Genomic DNA, 26,446 nt, shown 5'->3' with positions numbered 1-26,446 from the left:
GTTATTTGGGTCGTGGTGGATTGCTTCTCCAAGATGGCTCACTTTGTACCCCTGCCCGGTCTACCCTCTGCACCCATGTTGGCCAAACAATTTTTCCAACACATCTTCCGTCTCCATGGCCTTCCCAAACATATTGTCTCGGATCGTGGGGTACAATTCGTCTCCAAATTCTGGAGGGCTCTATGTGCTCAGCTCGGGATCAAATTGGACTTTTCTTCTTCGTACCATCCTCAGTCTAACGGCCAAGTAGAACGGGTGAACCAAATTTTGGATGACTATCTGCGTCACTTTGTGTCCTCACGCCATGACGACTGGGCGGATCTACTTCCCTGGGCGGAGTTCTCCTACAACTTCAAACAATCCTCTGCTTCTAACAAGTCTCCTTTCTTTGTAGTTTTTGGCCGTCATCCTCTTCCACCTCTGCCACAGTCTCCCACTCCTTCTTCTGTACCTGCTGTTGACAGTCTTGTACAGGACTTTTCCTCCATCTGGCGAGAAACCCACGCTGCTCTCCTCAAGGCTTCCGCCCGTATGAAGGTTCAAGCTGACAAGAGACGCAGATCTCCTCCGGAATTTCGTCCGGGTGACAAGGTGTGGCTCTCCTCTAGGTACATCCGATTTAGGGTCCCAAGTTACAAGTTGGGCCCTCGTTTCTTGGGACCCTATAAAATCAAGAGTCGTATCAATCAAGTTTCTTATCAGCTCCATCTTCCTCCCTCCCTCCGAATCCATAACTCCTTCCATGTCTCCCTTCTTAAACCTGCTGTCTTTAACCGTTTTTCTCCCAAGCTTGTTTCTCCCACCCCTGTCACCGGTACCTCCGATATATTCTCTGTCAAGGAGATATTGGCGACCAAGATCTCCCGGGGGAAAATATTTTTTTTTGGTCGACTGGGAGAGCTGCGGTCCTGAGGAGAGGTCATGGGAGCCGGAGGAGAACATCCTGGACCGCAGCCTCATCCTCAAGTTCCTCGGTACCAAAAAGAGAGGGAGACCAAAGGGGGGGGGGTACTGTTACGCTGAGCGCTCCGGGCCCCCTGCTGGCCTCGGAGCGCTCACAGCGTATGCCCCCAGGCAGCACTCCAGCGTCTCGGCGTGTGCGTCCCCGCTCTCTAGGGCGCGCGTGCGCCGGGACTCTTAGATTCAAAGGGCCAGTGCACCAGTGATTGGTGCCTGGCCTAAAGTGGTTATTAAGGGTTAAGGTTTGTGAGAGGCAGTGCTGACTTAATTAGGCTTCACCTGTGCACTACCCATAAATACCTTCTCCTCCCACAGCTTCCTGCCGGATCTTTGTGCCTTGTGCCTCTGAGAAAGCGTTCCCTGCTGGGTTTGTTTGCTTTGCCTGTTGCCGAACCCGTTGCTACCGACTACTCTCCTTTGAACCTTTGCCGCCTGCCCTGACCTCTGCTACGTCCGACTACGCTCTTGCCTACTCCCTGTGGACCACGCCATATCAGCTGCCAGAGAGGTCGAGTTGTTACTAGGGGACATGACCTGGTAGTTACCGCCGCAGCAAATCCATCCCGCCTTGCGGCGGGCTCTGGTGAAGACCAGTAACTGCTTAGAACCGGTCCTCTAGTACAACCCGCGCCATCTCCTCTCTGGTCCAGAGGATCCACTACCAGTCCTGCCGGTTCGTGACATCGGCATTAAATCAACTCGCTACACTCCAATTGGTCTAAGTATTTGCCCTTGGCTGAATTCACAATTAACTCTCGTTGGCACAGTGCCTTGCATACCACGCCATTCTACGCAGCCTTGGACTATCACCCTTTAGACCTTTCCACTACTTCAGCCTTCATCTGGTGTACCAGCAGCAGATCAACGGGTGAAGAATATCTTGCTACACTGGAAAAAGATTTGCTTATTGCTACGGAAGTCAGCAGGCAGATATGAATGTTTCTCAGACAAAGACTCCATATACCTCCATATGCGGTGGGGGACAGAGTTTGGCTGTCTACCAAATACGTAAGACTGAAGCAACCCTCTACCAAATTGAGCCCTCAATTTATTGGTCCTTTTAGGGTAATTGCTAGAGTCGGACCAGTCTCCTATTGGTTGAAATTGCCCTCCTCGCTCCAGATACACCCTGTGTTCCATGTTTCTCTCCTTAAAAGGGAAATCCTCAATTGTTACTCCAGAACTCAACAACTACCTCCTCCTGTTCTTGTAGATGGAAAACATGAGTTTGAAGTCTCTAAGATTCTGGATTCTAGAAGACGGGGTCGTGGCCTACAATATCTGGTTCATTGGAAAGGATACCCCATCACAGGCCGTTCCTGGGTTCCAGCTAAAGATTTGCATGCCCCTACTCTCATCCGAGACTTTCATGCCTCCTTTCCTGCTAAGCCTCACTAAGCCCCCAGAGGGGTCCATTGGAGAGGGGGTCCTGTCATGTACCTGGGTGTCCTTGAACCGGGAGGTTCTTTGTTTTGTAGCTTACAGCCTTACCTGTTGTGCCACAGAGAAGCTCTGGAGTTTTGGCAGTGATTTTTACAGCCTGATTCTTTGCCTTGGACTCACTGGCCCCACTTGCTACCAGCTGCGAAGCAATGTACAATTTAACCAGCTGTGAACAATGTACAATTTAATCAGCTGTGAACAATGTACAATTTAACCAGCCTTTAAATAGCAGCACTTCCTGTTACTCAGTGCCCGTTTGTTTTGGAATATCTTCCTGGGTGTGCTGTTTTCTCTTTGACAGACTTTTGTGTATGAACTTTTGCCTGTATTCTTGACCCCTCTTCAGCCTGCCGAATCTGTACTTCACCGCCAGTTTGTGTATAACTTCTGCCTGCCTTCCCATTCTTTGGATTTCATTTGGATACCGCTTTGCCCGATCTGTTGCCGGCCTGATCTCTCTGACTAAGTTTTCGCCTAAGTCCTCAGCACTCAAGCTCCACTTCGGACTTTACCTCACAGATACCTAACAATAGTATCTTGAAGGGCTCCCCTGGTTACCAGCACACAGTCACATTTAGAAAAAGTCCCTGGATCCCTCCTTGCTCCTGATGGCTCGTCACACAAATAAACAGTCTAGGGGTGTTAGTTTTTTTGTTGTTTATTTGTAGTTGGGATAGGAGAAAGGAATAGTGGGATACTCCAGCTGAACTATTCACATTGGTTGAGGACTTCTATCTTCAGGACTTTCTTGGTAATTAGGAACAGCCAGGCTGTTAATCCACACTGCCACAAGTGTAGAAGGGGGTTAAGTCTCTTGATCTCTTTACTCTCTGACAAGACGACTTGATGGACGATAATCTATCTTCGGGACACGCTCACTAGCATCCCCTTTCAGCTGACACCAGTCCACTGACTATCCTAGGAGCAGGGGTGGCCCCCCTCAGGTCAGGCCGCTTGACACAAGATTCTGTACTCACTGTACTGTCGAGACTGATTCTCCAGTGTCTTTCCTCACAGTCAGCCTCTCTGGACCTCCGGGTTCAGTTCCTCACTGCTACTCTCCAGGCCCTCAGGACGACCCCCTGAGGTCCCATGGCACCTCTACAGAGGAGGCAGCCGCACCCTCCCTCCGGATCTCTTCTATCCAGCCGAAAGACCTCGAGCAAATGTGCTCCTGACTTTTATATGGTATCCCAACATGCACTGAGACACTTTTCCTCTGCCAATCATCAGGACTATATCAAAAGCCCATGCACCCATTCATCAAGTTTCCTCCCACTGTCCAACATGCCTCCCTGTTGGACCAGTGTGAAACACGCTCTAGATTGAATGAATTGCATCCTGAATACAATGAGCAGACCTCACTAACAGATCCTGCTCTCTGGTAGGCAGAGAACAATATAGATTTACCTGCAGCTCTTCTGGTAAGCAAACAGAGCTCAAACTATACTTTCTTACTTACTTGGTTACACGTAGGCTCATTGTTATGTACAGTATTTCTTTGTATGGCATATCTATCCTAAAATCAATAAAAACAGATTTTGCATATTTACAAGAAGATAATGTTACTGCCTGCAGAACTATTTTCCTTCCACACAATGGCAGTAGCAAGTGTGTTTTACTTAGCTTGTGACTGAGTTTAGGCTGTGGCACTCTGGGGAAATGTAGTCTGGAGAAGTACCTGAGCCATGGACATCACTGGGAAACCAACTATGATACGCAGGGATACCTGAGAGCAGGCGGGGTCTTATGAAAGGAAAATCCTGGGAAAAAGAGGGAGCAGTTGGGGATCGCATCAGCCAGAGAGAGGATGGGAGGAGAAGTGCTGTACTGTGTGGTGCTAAGCCCTGCTGTGCTGCGTTTCATTGGACTCTGCTGTATCCTGAACAAGGTGGCTGGACCGAGCTGCACCGGCTGTACCATCGACTGCTCTGGTGCCTACTCTTCAATGTCAGTCCGTGATACAGGCTGCCAACGCCCAGGCCTGATGGTAAAATGCAGGAGGGAACCTCCAACATTGGTGGCCAACTACAAGAAAAGGGAACCACCCAATCGGTTCATCCAACCAACTGACCTAGGAGAATTGCAGAGCAAGGGAATGGTGAGCAGGTCGTAGATGCACAATTAAGCTATATCATTGTTGATGCTGTCAGTTCTCACTTGCAAGAAAATTCAGGTATAAACTCTGCACCTGTGGTAACTGCTCATTCTGTTGCTAGATTAGGCCCAAAGCAACCAATTTACCTGTTCTTCTCCCCAGAGCTCTGCAGTGTGCACACCCTAACTCCTTAACGCTGCAACTGGGTCTGCCTTTGTTTAAAATACCAATCTGCATCAATAAACTCCCCTTCCTTGCTACTTACCTCTTCTGGTGAAACACGTTAAAACCCAACCTTTAGACTTACCCTTATTTTTTTGCACGCTAGCATCTCAAAAGGGCCCCAACATAGCCAGCAGAAGATCACCTCAAAGACTATACTTAGATTCATTTATTGTGAGAGCAGATCTGTGTTCAACTTTAGAGTATAATCTTTCAGGCCTAAACTTTGCCCCTTTGTTTGTCTCAAGTGGAATAGTTGATCCACGTTTGTTACTTTGTTGGCCACTTGGACATTTGGCCCATATGGAGCTACCTTTTATGCCCTTGGGGGCCACAGTACATGCTAAAATCTAAAGCCCCTGTAAGGGCCTCATGGAAGCTAATTGTACATTCCTTATTGTGTTCAAGAAGGTTGACTTTGTTTTGCCAATATTCTCTGTGATACTTTTATAACTTTTACCTGCCAATACAGTTATGAATCGAAATTCGCACCAAATTTTTGCTATTCAGAAATTTGGATGCATCCTAATTTTCTAATCACAATAGCAACAAATTCCAACAAATTCAAAATAAACTATAACAAAACAAATAATCCAAATTCAAATTAAAAATTGATTAACATTTGAAAATTTATTTGTAAATAAATTAGAATTCGAAAATAAATTTGAATTTGAAATGAAAAGATTTAGCAATAATAATAGTAAGGTAAAAAAGTGAAATTAGTTAATGATTCTTACTTAGACCAATTTATAGAAAATAACAGAAAATAATAGAATATAATAGAATAAAATAGAATGGAAAAGAAAAAAAGAAAAAAGAACAGAATATTTTGTTGTATTCTTTTCTTTTATGTTCTATTCTCTTCTCTCTTATTCTATTTTATTCTATGATATAAAATAGACTAATTATGAATCATCATCTTATTCCACTTTTATACCATGCTGTATTTATTGCAATGTTTATATTTCAAATTCAAATACATTTTCAAATTCAGAACAAAAAAACAAAAATAATGATTATATAAAACGAATCCCGAAAACGAATCAGTGTAACATAATGAATATGGCAAAACAAAATGATTAACCTAACAAACTAATCTGAAATGAAACACATTTTTTAGTTGGGACCATCTCTAGTCAGTTATTCTGTCATAGAATTTTGAGTCTACATAATTCATGTGTGCCTGCTGAGGATTACAGAAATGTATACTGGTGGTGTCATTGAGGTTGAGGCCTCACACAGGGCTGGACAAGAGCAGGGGACCCAAATCTATTAGCGGCTCCTGCAGGGGGGTAGTGCTACACTTATAAAAAAAATTACACTGTAGGGGGCGTGGTGACCACCGGCGAACATGGCCGCATAGCTTCAGAGCTCCGCTCCACTCCGCTCAGGGACACATACGCTCACATCAGACCTCTCGCTCCCACTAGACAGCCGCCGCTAGCCGCACAAGCTCCACTATCCTCACCGCCACTCCCGGAGATGTGCAGATGCCGCAGGAGCCAAGATGGCGCCGCTGCAGGACTCCGTCCTCCAGCTCAGCATCCCGCTCCATCTGAAGGGGGATCTTTCCTAGACCAGCGGCATCTTCACCCTCAGGCAAGTTCTCGGTCTCCCTCTTCCTCCCTTCACTCCGAGCCCTCCTCGCCAGCGTCCAGAAGCCTGGCCAAATCTAGGCCCCGGTTTGAGGCCCTCCCTAATGAGGCCTACTCCGCTGATATTGACTACTCCCTTCAATGACGAGGAGATATCCAAAGTGGTCCGTTCCTTGCCCAATGGCAAGTCCCCGGGCCCTGACGGTCTGTCCTCGGAATACTTCAAAACATACCTCCCCATTTTGTCCCCTCACCTCCTTGCAGTGTTCCAATCAGCGGCTTCCAGCGGCTCCTTCCCCAAGGAAATGCTCCTAGCCCATGTTGTCACTATCCCTAAACCTGGCAAGCCCCCTGACACCCCGTCAAATTTCCGCCCCATATCACTCCTGAATGTGGACGTGAAAATTTACGCCAAACTGTTAGCTAACAAACTCCACCTGGTACTTCCCTCCCTCATAACCCTGGACCAATCTGGCTTTATGCTCGGTCGTCAACCCTCGGACACCACCCGTCGTATTATCAACCTTATCCACCACGCCAAATCTAGTCGGACGCCCTCTCTGCTTCTTTCGATAGACGCAGAGAAGGCGTTCGACCGAGTCCATTGGGGATACCTTACAGCAACTTTGCGCATATTTGGTTTCCAAGGCCAGATCCTGTCCTCCATACTAGCGTTGTACTCTTGTCCCTCTGCCAAGGTTCTGACCAATGGAATGCTCTCTAAGATGTTTGAGATAACGAACGGTACACGTCAAGGTTGTCCCCTCTCACCGTCCATCTTCAACCTTGCCATAGAACCTTTAGCCCAAGCAGTCAGGTCCCATCTGCACATCACAGGTCTTAAGCTAAACCACCAATCCCACACCATCAACCTCTTTGCGGACAACATCATCCTCTCCCTTTCAAACCCCACTGTATCCCTGCCCTTTGCTCACCAGCTCATACAAGAATTTAGTGCTATCTCCTTGTATAAGGTGAATTTTTCCAAATCAGTCATCCTTGACCTAGGAGTCAACGCCCACGCTAAATCGCATCTTACTTCCTCCCTTCCCTATCCTTGGACCGACCAGTGTATAACTTATCTAGGAATCTTCCTGGCTCCCACTATTTCCAAAATGTCCTCTCTCAACCTAGACCATCTTTTCCTCCAACTTGCTAAGGACCTGGCAGCCTTGGCCAAACATGAACTTTCGTGGGTGGGCAGGGTTGCCATGTTCAAAATGCTCCTTTTACCTAAAATCTTATACCTCTTCAGAACACTCCCTATCCCCCTGTCCTCTCTCCAAATAAACAAACTGTCAGTTTGCATGAAGCGCTTTTTGTGGCAAGGGAAGAAAGCCAGATGTGCCCTCAAATACCTTACACTACACAGGCGAGCGGGGGGCCTAGGTCTACCCGACATTGGGGACTACTATTTAGCCTCCGTTTTGGCTCAACTTCCTCGCTGGTTTGACAACCACAGCGCTTCCTGCTGGGTTTCCCTGGAAGCCGCCTGTTCCTACACATCTGATCTCTCCCTTCTGCTCTTAGCGGATTCTTGGAAACCAATCACTCTCAGTAACCTATCCCCTCCCACACGGGCCTCCATCCTGGCATGGAGGTGTCTCCTATCCCACTCCTTGAATAATGTTAATAACACCAAAATTAGGCTTCCCCTCAAGATATTGGAGTCTCTCCCTCACCATGTTTCAGTCGGTCAACATTCTATGGATTGACCAGACCAGCTCTATTCAGGTGACGATCTGATGTCCTTCCAGACCTTGTCTTCGAAGCACTTAAATTGGATTTCCATGCATGGCACCACTTATCGAACCCTAAACTTCACACTAAAGGCATCACCCTCTTCTATTCCCTACTTAACAACAAAACCCAATTGTCAAAAACCCCCCTTATGAAGACTTGGGAGTCCGACCTTACCAGAGAATTCTCTCTCCACCAATGGGCCTCGGCTCTTAAACGGGCTTATACCTCATCGCACTGCATCAACCACTGGGAGACCTTCCAGAAAATTTTAACAAGGTGGTATAGGACCCCTACTGTACTATCCCGCTTCTACCCCATATTGTCTCCGCTATGCTGGAGGGAATGTGGGTCTCCAGGGACCATCATTCACACGTTCTGGTCCTGCAAATTACTCACAAGCTTCTGGAAGAAAATATTTTCGATAATAGCTCGTATCACGAACATGAGTGTAAGACCAGATCCAGCCCTTGCCTTACTACTCCTAGGGATTGATGTATTCCCACTGACCCATCGGACATTCCCACATTTTGCTGGCCTCCACTCTTGCTATAGCCCGACATTGGCGCAGCCCTTCGCCTCCTAACCCTTCGGAGGTGGTTTCGCAGGTCCAACTAAACTACCAATATGAACGGCTGCTGGCGTTGCGTTCTTCCTCCTACGGCTCCTTTGAAGCCATTTGGGATCCTTGCTGGCAGTGGTATGGAGGGGGCCTCCCTCCTGCTGATTCCAACATGGATCCCCCCTCCCTGACCAAATCGCCCCCCCCCCCAATTTTCCTCTCCCCCCCAGGCCGGTGCTCCCCCCTAACTTACTGTTGATGTAGCCTGCCCTGCCTTAGTGGCACCATACCTGTTCAGTTCCTGTTGATTGTTTAATATACCTTGTTGCACATTTTATGAAGATTATTCGCTTTGACCGCATTTCTTGTTCATGTAACACTATTATCTGTTGTAGCTGCTCTGTTCCGTACTACCTATCCTACAACATGCTATGCGGCTCTGACTGTATCCTTGTCTTTTGTTGTTTGATGTTTTAAAACCTCAATAAAAATAATTTGAAATAAAAAATTACACTGTAACAATGAAACTTATCTGATTTGGTTCTATGATAAATTGTACAGGTAATATTTTGTTCCCCTGTTAGTAAATGACCATTTCTGATTCGGCTCACCTTGAAGATACATCAAGTCATGTTCAGGCTTCTCCTCCAATAAACATCCTTCTTTAAACTTACATCCCAGATGCTCAGTCTTTACATAGGCTTCATAAGCAGGAAGTCCGGACTTGTGTGGAGTAAACTCAAACCAAGCTTCTGAAATGAGATTAGATAGATGAGAATACATTTTCCTCCAGCTATTGTCCATCCAGAGATGTCTCCTCTACATACTGAAGAGTCCCCTCTATTTCCTCTTCATTGCAAACAAGGATTCGTCAAGAACAAGCACAAAAAACAAAAAAAGAGCAACTGTAAAGCTGGCCATGTACTAGGAGAATTTAGCTTGAAAACAATTGTATTTTTGAATATTTATTTGATTTTCTTAATAGTTGGTGGGGTCAAATCAACCATTTTTTGACTGCAGTGGTGAAAACATTTGAAAAAGCAGGATAGAAAATGTCTCTAAAATGAGCACATTTCTTTTCTTTTTTTTTTTCCTTTTTTTTATCAAACAAAGATATTTTTTGAAATGTATAAAACCGCACACACAAAATATATCCCATCATTGAGTAGAACACATCATATAACATCTTTGGTATACAATGTGTGGGTTGTTAAAATTAATTAATTAAATTAGCCAAAGGTTTACAATTTATTTTCCATCCACCTGTACAGCAGGTCTCCATATATTACACACATCTTGGCTTTCTTCTAGTACAGTGGAACTCTCAACAATAACCAGTGAATTCAAAACCTCATCTCCCTGTCCAGTCATACCTCATTCCTTCCCGCTTGAGGCCCTCATGGTAATGTTAGGGTTTCTCTCATTTTAAATGATAAAATATAATTTTTAAAGGAAAACTGGAAGGGGGGGGGGGGGGGGCGGCCAAACCAGGCATGTGAGCGGACATGCTGCACGGAGCTCCTAGCTCTAATCCTCTCACCGATCCTCTCTCCAGTCTCTGATCCGCCTATACTCAGCATCAAAAGACTCATTATACCCTGAGGAAGCGAACGGTACCTTTCTGATCTGGATGTGTGCCATAATGACCCGAAAAAGTAAGGAGGACGGCGCGGCCTTGGAATCCCATCATGGCAACACCGCAGGCCTGCAGAAAGGTACTCCACGGGGCGCAGATAAAGGGAAGGAGCAGGGAGGCAAGGCTGGTAAGACTGCTCGCAAAGATGCCCCTAAGGATATGCTATATTATGCCCAAAAACTCACATATGCACAAGTGACTGGCAACCAGGATGACAGGGAGGAGGTGAATAGTGCTATGCTGAACATAGACATTAGGGCTGACACAGGGATTGCTCATATTGTCCCCCCTGACAATGCCTGCCAAACTGATATGGAGGACGTGCCGGAGGTGGACTCCCAACCCACTCTGAGACAGATATTAACTGCTGTACACCAATGTACAGCATCTGTGAACACAGTTAAGGAGAGACTGGGGGGGGCTCACAGAGGAGGTTTCACTGCTGAGCATGACCTCCAGAAAATGCGGGAGCGCACTACTGCAGTGGAGGGGCGTATCAGTGATGTGGAGGCTAAACTGCCCTCACTTATAAGTGAATCCCGCACCACCTCTAACTTAGCACATGCTATACAAGACAAAACGGATGACATTGAAAATCGCCTCAGATGGAATAACATCAGGATTGTGGGCCTCCCTGAGAAGGTGGAGGGCAAGGACCCCATGGACTTTATAGAAGGATGGCTGCCGAATGTCTTTGGTAAGGAGGTGTTTTCCCCCATTTTTGCAGTGGAGAGAGTGCACCGCACCCCTACCAGAGCTATCCCTGGCAATGTGCCCAGACCTATCCTGGCATGTCTGCTGCACTATCAGGATAAGGGGAAGGTGCATAGACTAGCAAGAGAGAAAGCTGTGAAAAAATATAATGGGGTTCTGGTGTCATTCTACCCGGACTTTTCCACGGAAGTGCAGAAAAAAGCGGGCCAAGTTTCATGAAGTCAAACAGCGCCTCCAGCGCATACAACTGCCATATGCAATGCTTTACCCTGCCCGCTTGCGGGTCACAGCCAGAGGTCAAACACATTTTTTCAACACGGCCAAGGAGGCCGCCGATTGGCTGGATGTCAATGAGCAGTCGGTGCAGGCACGGCAACGTGGGTCGACGGAAACCTGAAGTGGGTGATTTCTGTACTTTATGTCAAGTCCAATGCCCATTAGCCTGTGATGGGTCGTAACTAAGTACACCGGAGACATTTACTGCCTATTGAATATTACTGGATGGCTCCGAATGGAGGCTATGTTTTTCTCAAAGAGTGCGTCACAGCGCTTACTGCATTGTCCAGTTCTGTTGGCCCACATGGTGGGTGTCTTGTTGCGAGATCTCTTTCCCTGTTGGCAGTTTTTCGCTTTTCTTGTGCTGCAGTTCCTCTGCAGCCCAGGTGCATGGACCCTGGGCCTTCCTGGTTCTATTTTCTTTCTCTTACAGACTTCCTGTTTGCTGTTTGAACTATGTCTTTCCTGAAGAAGACTGAATCCTGCAAAGACTGTGAGCCATCGAATACCATCCTCTTGCCTTCCCGGGAGTAGCTGCCTATGTAAGGTTACCTTATATATGATTGTGTATGTAATGGGTGATGACTGATATACCTCTCATTTCTTGGAATTTCAGGGGACTAGGTGACCCTTTGAAAAGGGCTATGGTGAACTCTGTCCTGCACAAGTATCATCCAGCTATCATAGGTCTCCGTGAGACTCACCTTACTGCTGAGACCATTTGTTGCGTAAAGTATGCCTGGGCACCACAGATATACCATTCTACATACACCTCCTGCTCCAGGGGGGTATGCATTTTGATCACTAACTCACTAGACTACCAGGAGCTGGTGAAATTATCTGACCCAGAGTGCAAGTACATTTTTCTGTATTGCACACTGTATGCTTGTACCTATGTACTGGCAGTGATTTATATTCCCCCTCCCTTCTCTTGGGAGGTGTTGCGGGACTTGGTGCCATTTGTATTAGATAAACCCACTGCCATACTGTTTGTTATGGGTGATTTCAATGGGATGTTGGACCCTTCCAAGGACAGACACCCCCCTCCCCGGGTGGGGCTGGGTATACGGGGCACCCCCCTGGCCCGCTTCCTGGGAGAGATGTTTTGGATGGATGTCTGGAGGGTGAAAAGTGCAGCAGGGGGGATCGTGACTGATAAACACACTCGCCTAGCTCACGACAGTGTTGACTACCTCACATTTATAAAAATGAATGAGGCATGGATCTTGGAGGAATTCAACACATGTGACCAGTATACCATGTTTGATTAAAATGCCTCATGATGGGCCACAAATATCCGACAGACCACCATCCACCCAGAACAATTCATGGTCCTTGTCTTCGGTAAATTCAGCGGCATAAAAGGCCTTTTATGTCCGTGGAATGCCTAATTCTTAGGGCCTTTCATAGCCGACAATAATTTATCCTGTCAATGCCTAATGTACCTCCAGCCACAGAATACAACGTTCTTAGCTGTCAGGTGAATGGTTGTGGGCAAATTTTTGGGGCCTGTAATGGGAGACACTTACTTGTGTATCCTGTCAATGCCTAATGTACCTTCAATCATACAATGCAACGTTCCTTGGTGTCAGTTAGACACATGTGGGCTAATTTTTGGGGCCTGTGATGGCTGGGCGACACTTACTTGTGTATCCTGTGAATGCCTAATGTACCTTCAATCATAGAATACAACGTTCTTTGCTATCAGGTGGAAGCATGTGGGCTAATTTTTGGGGCCTGTGATGGCCGGGCGATACTTAGTTCTGTATGCTGTGAATGCCTAATGTACCTTCAATCATAGAATACAACGTTCCTTGCTGTCAGGTGGACGAATGTGGGCTAATTTTTGGGGCCTTTTATGGCCGGGCGACACTCACTTGTGTATCCTGTGAATGCCTAATGTACCTTCAATCATAGAATACTATGTTAGTTGTTGTCAGGTGGACGCATGTGGGCTGATTTTTGGGGCCTGTAATGGCTGTGACACTTACTTATTTATCCTGTGAATGCCTAAAGTACCTCCAGTCACAGAATACAACGTTCTTTGCTGTCAGGTGGACGCATGTGGGCTAATTTTTGGGGCCTGTGGTGGTCGACACTTACTTCTTTATGCTATGAATGCCAAGTTTTTTCATACTGAAATTGAAAATCAACGGGTCTGTAAACGTTCCGCTAAATTGTGGAAGGGATGCTGACCCATGTTATAGATGTGTGAATGGACCCTATATGTATTTGACATGTATTTACCGGCTGCTGTCAGTTCTAGCTGATTTAGGCAGAGCTACACTTTTCAGTTCAGTGTGGGTAATCTGCTGCTGTTGCTTCCTGTGGCCACTAGAGGCAGAGGAGAGCACCACGTGGAGAGGAGAGGGGGAACAGCTGAGGGAGACTCGGACAGAAGCCAGTGACTGAAGGGGGACTGCCGACGCAACGTGACAGACACCAAGCGGTGGGAACAGTACTGGAGGCATGCGGGGACTGACTGACCGGACAGGAGACAGCAGAAACATGAGTGTGCTGAATCAGCTATTTGGCTGAGTGAGGGGGAGGGGGATCACACAGACTGGCACAGACAGTGTGTAGAGAGACTGACAGGGGGAGGCTGCAGGATCTTCAATCAGATGAGGACAGACCAGGGCAGACAAGCAGTAGATTTGACAGTACCTAGTACCTTGATACCTGCACGTACCTTGGTACTGGGAGTAGTACCTTAGCAACCAGGAAAAATACCTTAGACTGACGTGCTGGGGGAGGCACTGAGAGGAGAGAGCGGAATCCGAAAGCTGTGTGTGTGTGTGGGCAGCATGTGCAGCACAATGAGTGTGTGTGTGTGAAGGAGCTGCGGGGGGAGATGTGCCGGTGACTCGGAACAGCAGCACGTGAGTAGGTGACCGATCAGCTGTTTGGCAGCTGGTGAGTGGGAACCAGAGGGACTAGCTAGGGACTGTAGGCGACTGACTGTGCTCTGCGACTGACTGCTCTGCGTCTGACTGCTCTGCGACTAACTGCTGGGCGACTGACTGCTCTGGGTGACTGACCGGGCTGTGCGACTGTGAGTGTTGTGCGACTGTGCTCTATGACAGTGACTGACGGGCAGTGCGACTGACCAGGCTGTTCGACTGTGAGTGTTGTGTGACTGACCGGGCTGTGCGACTGTGAGTGTGGTGCGACCGTGAGTGTGGTGTGACCGTGAGTGTGGTGCGACTGAGTGTCAAGTGAGTGTAGCGGAGTGCCAGAGGGTGAGAAGATAGAGTTAGGAAGCCAGGAAACAGCCACACAGGATAGACTTAAATTATTGAATCCACATTTGATTAGATTAGTAGGTACAATGCCCGGCGGGTGTGAAGATGCGACTCGGTGTACATCTTGTGATATGTATGCGTTCCTCGATCATGCGATCGAGGGTGAATACAAATGCACAAAATGTAAGCACGTTACTTCCCTGGAAGCCCAGGTCCTGAATCTAGGGAAGCAGCTGGCAACACTGAGCCGAATATCCATACCGAAGGAGAGCCGGGATCATACCCATCAGGCGTAGGCAGGGGCCTGCACAGAGGTGGGCGGAGTAATGGAGGTGCAGGCATCAGAGCAGAATAGAGGGATAACAGTTAGGAGGGGTAGAAGGGGACAAGGCAAGGAGGCCGGTCCTGGGCTGGAGCACCCCAATAGATACGCCCCGTTGCATGATGTTGGGGAAACCAGTCAGGGACCAGCATTGCTGGAGCAGAGTGACGCCCCTAGCTGCCAGGGGAAGAACTCCTCCAGTGAGGCCGGGAGAAAGGGAAAGGAAAGACAGGTGCTGGTGGTAGGGGACTCAATTACAAGGACAGGCAGTGCAATCTGTCACAAAGACCGTGAGCGCCGAGCAGTCTGTTGTTTACCGGACGCTCGGGTTCGGCACATCGCGGATCGGGTGGACAGATTATTGGGTGGGGCTGGCGAAGACCCAGCTGTCATTGTACACATGGGTACCAATGACATAGGCAGAGGAAGATGGAGAGTCCTAAAAGATTTCAGGGACTTAGGCGCTAAGTTGAGGAGTAGGACCTCCAAGGTAGTATTTTCAGAAATACTACCTGTACCTCGAGCCACACCATAGAGGCAGCGGGAGATTAGGGAAGTTAACAAGTGGCTGAGGAGCTGGTGTACTAAGGAGGGTTTCGGTTCCTGGAGAACTGGGCCGACTTCTCAGTCAGCCACCGGCTCTGTGGTAGGGATGGATTGCACCTAAATGGGGAGGGTGCAGCCGTTCTGGGTGAGAAGATGGCCGAAATGTTAGAGGGGCTTTTAAACTAGGTGATGGGGGGAGGGTACAGATGTAGAATTAGCCAGTGGAAAACAAGATTCAGAGGGCAGAAATGGGGACATTAGTGGTAGGGTGTTCGGAGCTCCTAAACCCAGGGTGGGTATGGGGAAAAATCAAGAGAGCAGCCTAAAAACATCAAATGAGGATATATGTAACTGGTCAAAATTACGAGGCATGTATACCAATGCCAGAAGCCTGGCCAACAAGATGGGAGAGCTGGAGCTGCTGATGTTTGAGGAGGACTTAGATTTTGTGGGGATAAAACTGAGACTTGGTTCGACAGCTCTCATGATTGGATGGCGACCATTCAGGGGTATTCGCTTTATCGCAGAGATAGAGAAGGTAAAAAAGAGGGAGGGGTATGTCTGTATATTAAGAACAGTGTACAGGTAAATATGAGGGATGATATTAATAATGAACTTCAAAGGGAAGGCACTGTGGGGAAGTTAATATTGGGCGTATGCTATAGGCCCCCCAACCTGAGGGAGGAGGGGGAGGCGGACCTCCTTTCACAGATTGGATTGGCAGCAAGGATGAGAAATGTCATTATAATGGGGGACTTTAATTATCCAGATATAGACTGGGCAGAAGGAACCGCACATTCAGCCAAGGCTCGGCAGTTCCTAAATGTTTTGCAGGACAATTTCATGGGTCAGATGGTGAATGCACCAACAAGAAACAATGCGGTACTTGACCTACTGATCACCAACAATACAGACCTGCTCACGGATATAGAAATATGGGGCAACTTAGGAAACAGTGACCATAGGTCAATTAGTTTCAGTATTAATTACAGTAATAGGAAACACAAGGGTAATATAAGGACACTGAATTTCAAAAGAGCCAATTTCCCAAAACTGCGCTCTCTGCTAGAAAATATCAAATGGGATAGAACCCTGGGAACAAAGAACACAGAGGAAAAATGGGAGTGCTTCAAAAGCATACTTAACAAAGGGATTGACCAGTGCATTCCAAAGGGAAATAAATTTAAACCCTGGGTGGCTAAACTCCAACATAAAAATGCATATTAATGCTAAAGGAAAGGACTTCAAAAAATACAAGACTGAGGGGTCACTGGCAGCATTTAAGCATTACAAAGAGTGCAATAAGAAATGTAAAGACGAAATCAGGGCGGCTAAAATAGAACACGAGAGACATATAGCGGAGGAGAGTAAAAAGAACCCCAAGAAGTTCTTTAAGTATATAAACGGTAAGAAAGCGAGGCCAGAACACATTGGCCCCATAAAAGCCAATAAGGGAGTTTTGGCCACAGAGAACAGGGAAAAGGCGGAAGTGTTAAATAATTTCTTCTCTTCAGTCTTTACAAAAGGGGCTACACGAACCCAGCTTGTAAGGCCAAACTAAACAACACACCTCAGGAAATACAGCCATGGTTAACAGAAGATAGACTTAGAAGTAAACTAGAGAAACTTAACATAAATAAATTCCCGGGACCGGATGGCTTGCACCCGAGGGTTCTTAAAGAGCTCAGCCAGGTAATTGCCAGACCATTATTCTTGATCTTTAAGGATAGTTTACAGACAGGTATGGTGCCAGCTGATTGGAAAAAAGCCAACGTGGTACCCATATTTAAAAAGGGGCTGAGATATATCCCGGGTAACTATAGGCCGGTCAGCCTAACATCTGTAGTCTGCAAGATTTTGGAGGGGATTTTAAGGGACCACATACAAGACTTTAGTAATGAAAACGGTATTATTAGTAGTAATCAGCATGGATTCATGAAAAATCGTTCTTGCCAAACCAATCTTGCCACCTAGATAAAGGTAAGCCTGTGGATGTGGTGTACCTGGACTTCGCAAAGGCCTTTGACACCGTTCCCCACAAACGCTTACTGTACAAACTAAGGAAGGTAGGTATGGACCATAGGGTGAGTACCTGGATAGAGAACTGGCTCCAGGGGAGGTTGCAAAGGGTGGTGATTAATGGGGAGTACTCAGATTAGGCGGGTGTGGAAAGCGGGGTCCCCCGGGGTTCTGTCCTGGGGCCAATCCTGTTTAATTTATTCATAAATGATCTAGAGGAAGGGATATTGAGTAAAATCTCAGTATTTGCAGATGATACTAAATTAAGCATGCCAATATCTTCTATGCAGGATGTGGAAACCTTACAAGCGGACCTGAACAAAATAACGGGGTGGGCAACTACATGGCAGATGAGGTTTAATGTTGAAAAATGTAAAGTAATGCACTTGGGTGCCAGAAACCAGAAAGCAAGCTACTCACTGGGGGGGGGGGGGGGGGGAACCTCTGGGTGAGTCTAGGATGGAAAAGGACCTGGGGGTACTGGTAGAGAACAGGCTTGGCAGTGGCATGCAATGCCAAGCCGCTGCAAGCAAAGCCAACAGAATACTGGGATGTATAAAAAAGGGGATTCACTCCAGAAATAAAGAGATTATTCTACCACTCTACAAGACTCTGGTCCAGCCACATCTGGAGTATGCTGTCCAGTTCTGGGCACCGGTCCTCAGGAAGGATGTGCTGGAACTGGAGAAAGTCCAGAGAAGGGCAACAAAAATAATTAGGGGAATGGAGGACATCAGTTATGAGGAAAGACTACAAGCACTGAACCTATTCTCTCTGGAGAAGAGACGATTGAGGGGGGATATGATATCAATGTACAAATACTGTACTGGCGACCCTAGCATATGGAAAAACCTATTCAGAGAAAGGGAATACAATAAGACACGTGGCCACTCACTAAAACTAGAGGAAAGGCGGTTTAACCTTAAAATACGCAGGGGGTTCTTCACTGTAAGAGCAGTAAGGATGTGGAATTCTCTTCCACAGGGAGCATCGATAGTTTCAAAAGACTATTAGATGGGCACCTTAAAGACCACAACATACAGGGGTATACAATTTACAACATACAGGGGTATACAATGTACGGTTAACAGAAAACACACACACACATCATAGGTTGAACTGGATGGACTGATGTCTTTTTTCAACCTCACTAACTATGTAACTATGTAGCTATTACATTATTAGTGGGTCTCTGACTTAATAGTTGTGTTATGACAGTGTCCATGTTGTGGGACTATTTGTGCACAGCTATTAAGTGTTTTGTGGCTGCAAATATGACCTAAAGGTTTTTTTAAAGTTCGCCTGCCATTAAAGTCCATGGGGCTCGCCGTGAACTTGCAGTTCGCGAACATTTGAGAAAATTTGCGGTTAACGTTCGCGAACCGCCCCGGCCGATGTTTGTCCATCACTACTCCTAAACCAACAGAAATCACCTCCTTCTAACGGTCCATCAAGGATCCTGTTTTAGGCAATCTCCTCCAACCTTATTAGGTACAGAATAGTAAAGAAATACACCACTGTTACCTTCCACACAAACCCATCATTGAAATTGCCTTACTATCAATAAATGCTAGAGGGCTGAATTACCCGGTTAAACAGGCATCTTTGTGGAAAGAAGCCAATCTCCACAAAAGCGACATCTTGTGTGAGCAGGAGACTAATTTCCATCTGAATCACACTCCTCTATGTACACACGAGAACTTTCCACACATATCTAAATCTAGTATCCCAGCCAAGAAAAGGGGTGTGATGGTAGCCATAAAAAAAGCTCCAAACTCTTGCCTGAACTCCCTATTCCTCTCACATTATTGACACATTTGGTTCCAGACCTCACTCTGTCCCATTGGACACGTGGAGGCATCTCACAGATTACAGATCTCTACAAAGATGATACTCAAAAAACGTTCCCCACCCTTTGCTCGGATTACGCCTTACCACAAACTGAACATTATAATTATATACGAATAGCATCCTTGCTACACAAGACCCAAGACATTAAATTCAATTCCTCAGACCAGGCCATGGTCCCAAGGGGGGTATATCCTTATTTTACAAGATTATTAAAGATAAAGCAGACTTTTTCAAATCTCCCCCAATCCTAGCATGGGAAAGATTTTGGCACATTTTTTACAAACGTCCAATGGAAGAAAGCATTATCTACAACTTATGCAGCAACCAAATGTGTAGGACTCTAGGAAATGTCACATAAATGTATGATACGCTGGTACCTGACACCATACCATACAAGTTTCATGATAACACCTCACCTGAATGCTGGAGACAATGCGGACAAGTAGGCAACATCTATCACATATTTTGGGAGTGCAGCAAGCGCTCCAAACTCTGGCCAGCAGTATTTACTATGGTGTTGCAGGTTATGGGCTTCGACATACACCCTTCTCCGAGTTTAGTGATTCTAAACATTGGCACAGAGGTTGTCCCTCCAAATTTCAGACTGGTCCTGACCCATGTCCTCCTTGCCACTAGGCTTTGCATAGTGAGACTATGGAAATCAGCATATGTACCCTCACTTACGGATGTTATCAACACAGTTCAACTCCATTGTAATTATGAAGTTAGATTTGCTCACACACAGGTTAGACTTGTGATCATTAGTGACCTATGGCTTCCGTGGTACTCAAAGTATATTACGGACACGTAATGATATGTCACCGTTAATGCCTTTTGTATAACCTGTCCTTGTTCCTTTATTGTACAACACTATTCTTTTATTTTTCTTTTACTTACTTGTACACTGACTCAGGCCTTTTAGGCCCATTGGTTGTTTATCAATATTGTTTTGAAAACTCAATAAAAAATTATTGAAAGCAAAAAAAACGTCATCGATTATTGACAACATGGTCGCTCAGCACTCATATTTGATCTCGATTACCTATAAAATGTTACAAAATGCTATTAACCGCATCTCCACAAAGGACTTATTTGGGAAATGGAATATGGAATTTCCTGCAGAAAACCTTGCTGACAATATTCTGACTGGCTATATGAGAGTTTGAAAAACCACTATAAATGAGACTTGGAGGGAAACCCATTTGAAATTGATACACAAAGCATTTATCCCAGCCTTTTTCACTAAAACTGGAGTTCACAAGGCAGTCTGCCCACAGTGCAGTTCCCAAAACCCCACATTAACCAACAGATTCTGGCAATGCCCCAAGATCTCAGTTTTGGAACAAAATCATACAATTCATCCAGGAAGTCACGGGCTTGACAATCGCCCACCTAATGCTCCTTTGATTTCAGCCACCGGGACTACAACCACAAACACAGCGCCAAGTTCCCCTCCCTCAATGGAGTCATCTGTGTCTGCTGGCAGCAAAGAAAGCCATACTAAAATCTTGGACACTTGCTACCCCTCCATCAATGTCCATGGTTGACAAGGACCTGAAAACCCTTCTATACAAAGAAAAAACAGATACCTAGCTACAGAACTTTATACACACAAACAGGAAAACTCAACCACCCATAGATTTGGGGGAGGAAGAGAGAATTGGGTTGGGGATTTTTTAGGTGCCAATAAACAGATAAATTATTTAAAATATACAAATTTTATTGATACAGAAATACTTATATGATAAATATATGATTGCGCTAAACTAAAAACTCTGTGATAATAATGAAACAATCATGCACAATACAATAAAGTGCATATTCAACATAAGATTATGTTGTAATGGGGTGTCAATGAATAGTCCATATATTTATAAGAGCGGATAAATGAATATGGATAAACACTTGATAAACTTGTTGTGTAACACCATGCACCTCCACCAAATCACCACAGGTAGTGTATGCGTTTACCAGAGATCGTGGACCCCTTGTTATAGGGGGTCAAACAGGCATATCAGATCACAAATACCGGACATCAGAAACAGGCACCGTCTCCTCACATTCAATGGAGATCCCAATATGTTAACCTAGGCAATGAGCTTCCAAACAACATTTCCAAGGGAAAACAAAAATGGACTCGATAGTGAAGTACGCTTGAACTTAGAGTTTATTAAAAAGATTAGGTGCACTTACATTTATTAGGTCAAAAACGAGAATGAAGTCACATATTGTGGTCTCCGGTTCTCAAAAATGCCTTCCGCGTTCCACGAGTATGTAAACCGGAAGCTGACCGGAAGTTGGGTCAGTGTAGTCACTGGTCCTAGCGTCCCGATGCGTTTCGTAAGCACGCCGGCTTACGTCATCATGGTTATATCTTTTGGAGAACAAACACTTGTCTCCGTATAACCAAAATTGTAGTACCAGTCAAGGGTGCAAAATATGGAGGCTTAAAGGGTATGAAAGTCCAAAAAATGGAGGATGCATGTAGTAGAACAGATGCTCCTATGCTGACATGGCAGGGATTGATAGTAGGGCAGAAATCACTCCAAGATAGGGAACGTGTAACCCCCCCCCCCCCCCCGGATGGGGAATGCTGTCATGGTTATACGGAGACAAGTGTTTGTTCTCCTAAAGATATAACCATTTACCTCTGAAAAATGTGGGCGTTTCCCGGCAGCACACTCCAGAAGGAGAGGACCCCCCTCGTTATTTGCTATACCTTCCAAGGACTATTTTACTCATATTGTATCTCCTCATCACCTGGTTCTCATCCAGACACTTCTTGTACCAGTAGCTCCAGAGGAAGCTTGCTATGTAAGCGAAACATGTAGGGCAATCTGGCTACATGCAACGTCTGTCTACCAATGCTCACAGAGATGGAACTCAGGAGCGATTCATTAACCCCTTTTGTAATCGTGTTTTGAGGCCTATTAATATGTGATGTATTATGTCGCTATTAGGTTTGATTATAAACGGATCAAGGAGTGCACCCAAGGGATTAATAGGTCAACTATTATATGCCTGAATATGCTCCGATATACAGTTTTGGAAGGAATACAGGGATATCCATAATATCAGGATTGACAGTTTGGGTAAGTGTAGGAGGATTTATTCCCCAGGGTTGAGCAAAAACTTGGTTCAATGTATTAGATCAGGGAACAATAAGCTGCAGCAGAACATCCGTGTACGGTGGCGCCCTCACAGACACTGAATTTGTACAAATAGGTTTTTCAATAAACCATTGTATTGCCTGTAAAAATTTCCTCAAAAATATATTTTTATGTATGATTCAGATTAAGTACTTTCTTTTTTATTTAAACTGTTGTTGCACTTTGACATAATGGCTGAATACTCTGGAGTGGCCTGGCATGGTTATATGGAAAAAAAATTTCAGACCCAAACCTGTATTACACTAGGAGAAGTTGATATTGATAGATTTTTTGTACGTTTGAATAGGCTGTTAGAGAAAAAGTCCCGCCTGTTCTGGCATAGAAAGTACTTTGAAAGATATATTACAGAAAATGCAGTCCCTTGGGGCCTGCGTATCCAAATTTTTAAGAATCTCTCTAAGATTGAACCTGATCTGAGCATAAAATGGGAGAGCAATCTCCAAACTTGTTCCTTAATCCTTTCAAATGATGAAACTAATGTGTGATCAGTATACAAAGGAAATTACTTCCTTGGATATTGAAATACAAAAATGGTTTACAGACAACCAGCAACTACTTTCACATTCCAACTTTCCCACAAAAGAAAATTAATTAAAATCCCACTTGGAAACATATGTGAATAATTTACTTAAGACTAAAAAGAAATTTTTTTTGAGAAACCGATCAGCATATGATTCAGGCTACGCCTATAAATGGAACACCAAAATTCCTAACAAGCGTTGGGCAAAGAAGAACCATACTATAGATAACTCCAAAAATGATATAACTGACTCTGATAACTATTCTTTTGTTTCTTCTATCTCTTCCACTCAAGTAGGTTTCTCAGGAGATGGATCTCACCCACATGCAACTAAAAAATGGAAAGGTGAAGGAGAAACGATTCACTTTCCAACTTCAAAGACGAATCAATCTTTAAAAAAGACACTTCAACCTTCAAATAAAGCCAACAATAAAATTAATCCACCACAGTCACTGTCCAGCGTGGCGTCTTCTAACACTCCAACCTTTCACTCTAATTCTTCTGGTGATTTGGGCTTTGTTTCCACTCCTATTTTCAATGTTCCTAATTTCACCAACAAGGTAAGCACTGGTTCTAATAGAGTAAACTCTGATTTAGTTAGCACTGTAACTGAGCCCTGATTGGCTAATATTTTTTCAATGAATCCACCTACACAAGGTAAGAAAAATTTTCAGATCAATCCCTTCACGTAAACACTAGTGATGTCGCGAACCTAAAATTTGCCGTTCGCGAACGGCGAAAGCGAACCTCCGCGAATGTTCGCGAACCGTCGAACCAGGCGAACCGCCATAGACTTCAATAGGCAGGCGAATTTTAAAACCCACAGGGACTCTTTCTGGCCACAATAGTGATGGAAAAGTTGTTTCAAGGGGACAAACACCTGGACTGTGGCATGCCTGGGGGAGATCCATAGCAAAACTTCCATGGAAAATTACGTAATTGACGCAGAGTCGGGTTTTAATCCATAAAGGGCATAACTCACCTAACATTCCTAAATTGTTTGGAATAACGTGCTTTAAAACATTCAGTGTGTGTATACGAGCAGGTATGATGTTGTATCAATCAGGTAGTGTAAGGGTTACGCCCGCTTCACAGTGACAGACCAAACTCTGACAGACCAAACTCCCCTTTAACAGTCAGTCAGTCCATTTGCACAACCGCAAACTCCCCATTTGCACAAGGTTGGATACCAAGCTAGCCAAATCCCGTTCCTTGTCCTCACTGACGTCATTGAAGGTCTCTTCCTCCACCCAGCCACGTACAACACCAAGCGTCTCCAAAAGGTGACAACAAGCCCCCTGGGACGCCTGCTGTGGTTGGTCTTCCACCTCCTCAAAGCCACCTTCCTCCTCTGACTTCTCTTCTTCAGACTCCTCTCTCTGCGTTGCCACAGGTCCAACAATCGACAACGACAAGGCTGCTTCTGGTGGTGATGGTGACCACAACTCTTCCTCTTCATGCTCATCTTCGGCCTGATCCAGCACTCTTCGCAGGGCACGCTCTAGAAAAAACGCATATACGATGAGGTCGATGATGTTGCCTTGGGTTTGACTGACCAGGTTTGTCACCTCCGCAAAAGGACGAATGAGCCTACAGCCATTGTGCATGAGCATTCAGTAACGCAGCCAAAAAATGCCCAGCTTCACAGAGGCTGTCCTCTTTTTTTTTAAAGTGGAGTTCCACCCTATTTTTATACTTACCTCCATCTTCTCGCTCCGGGTCACCTGAAAAAGAAATGGATAATCGCATATTTTTTTTTTTTTTACTTACCTCGTAGCGAAGAAAATATACTTACCTTACTTCCTTCTTCCTCCTTCCTCGGCCGCGGCCCGTCGTCACTTCCTGGCTCTGCAATGATTCCTGGGAGCTGGACGTCATAGCTCCCAGGAATCATTGCGCCTGCACCGGCCCCGACGTCAGTTCCGGGTCGCGAGCGTCATCCCCTTCTAAACAGCTTCTGGGCATGCCCAGAAGCTGTGGAGGGATGACGCTCGCGACCCGGAAGTGACGTCGGGGCCGGCGCAGAGCATCGTGGGACCAAAGAAGGCGGAAGAAGACGCCGAAGAGGACGCGCTGGCTTCAAGCTGCCCACATCTGAGATGGCAGCGCTGGACAAGACGTTTGCAAGGTAAGTATTTGTCCTAACAGGTAAGTGCAACCCGGGACAGATCAGAGGCTAGCCATTGTGGAATGCACTAGCCCTGACTGTCCCGGGGGTATTAAAAAAAAAAAAAAAATCCAGGGTGGAACTCCGCTTTAATTTAAAAAAATCTGTTCTTTAATCCCTGTTACGTTACGTCCCCTATCAGGGGCCGGTGTACGGAATAGATTTTAGGAACCGGAAGATGGAAAAAGATGGTTGGTCTGTCCTCTTACTTCCAATTTTGGGCACTGCGCGTGCGCCGTGCAATGTACTGTGCCATCCTATATGAGTGGTGTGTTAAGTGGTACTATTCTTATCAGTTTAATCCCTGTTACGTCCCCTATAAGGGGACGTGTATCTAATAGATTTTAGACAAGCGCAAAGAGTTGTCAATAGTTGACACACTCATGACAAAAATTTTATTCCTCTATGCGTCAATCTTGCTGTAGTGATGACTGTGCTCATGCGCACATTTGGGAGATTGCAGGCGATGGCGGTTTTTCAAAGCCTATGGTCGTGCTGAGGTAGTTCAGTGACAATTAAGTGACCCAGAAAACAATGATTCTGCAGTGTGGTCCCATTGTTGGCCTAGTAGGCTTTAATGATCACCCAAGATGATCATAAAAAAAATTAATGTTTTTTCTATGAAAAATTATCCAGCGGATCGCTTTTGGTCTGTTCACAATGAAGCAACGACCTTATCATCTGGGGTGTGCCAACAAACTCCTAGAGGTGATCGCTTCATTGTGATACGCAAGCCCCTTCACCACAACAAGGTAACGATCATGAAGGGGAATTGACATATGTATGTGCCTTTTTTTGTGTTTTGTTTTTTGCAGCCACAGTGTAGCACCAGAGGTCAGAAAAATTAGGCATGTATGCCTGAAAAAGTAGGTATTGTTGCAGCCGCTGCTGTAGCAGCGGCCGGAAAAATTGAGGTTTTCCAGGCAGAAAGTTCACAAAAACATTGCGGCTTGAACCCTACTTGGTGGCAGAGAAGTCACGTAAGTCATCCGGCATGCAGAGATTAAATACAGCAGTGTATGGACCATTTTTAGCCCAAGGCATCTCATCAGGCCTTTTTTAGTCAAATGCATCCCCCACTGTCAGTCCCTTCGGGATCCATGCCTCATTCATCTTAATAAAGGTGAGGTAATCTAGACTTTTTTGACCTAATTGACTTCTCTTCTCAGTGACAATACCTCCTGCTGCGCTGAAGGTCCTTTCTGACAGGACACTTGAAGCGGGGCAGGCCAGAACTTCTATTGCAAATTGGGATAGCTCAGGCCACAGGTCAAGCCTGCACACCCAGTAGTCAAGGGGTTCATCGCTCCTCAGAGTGTCGATATCTGCAGTTAAGGCAAGGTAGTCTGCTACCTGTCGGTCG

The 26,446-nt window shown here is 45.7% G+C and overlaps 1 protein-coding gene and 1 long non-coding RNA gene across 2 annotated transcripts in view; both read right to left on the bottom strand.

The window, feature by feature from the left end:
- LOC309557791 overlaps positions 1–26,446 on the bottom strand; it is a 533,354-nt gene that overhangs the window by 240,989 nt on the left and 265,919 nt on the right. The gene's annotated exons all lie outside the window — the stretch shown is intronic.
- LOC309548072 (cytosolic phospholipase A2 gamma-like) overlaps positions 1–26,446 on the bottom strand; it is a gene marked incomplete at both ends in the record, with an annotated part of 122,829 nt that overhangs the window by 24,707 nt on the left and 71,676 nt on the right. The window contains one exon of the mRNA XM_082248041.1: positions 9,232–9,372. Within this exon, the coding sequence (XP_082104167.1) occupies positions 9,232–9,372 (141 nt within the window). The remainder of the gene's footprint in view (positions 1–9,231; positions 9,373–26,446) is intronic.

This window comes from Pelophylax lessonae (assembly GCF_965119305.1).
Source record: "Pelophylax lessonae genome assembly, chromosome: 1".
Lineage (NCBI taxonomy): Eukaryota > Metazoa > Chordata > Amphibia > Anura > Ranidae > Pelophylax > Pelophylax lessonae.
This window is presented reverse-complemented; position numbering and strand designations above follow the sequence as displayed.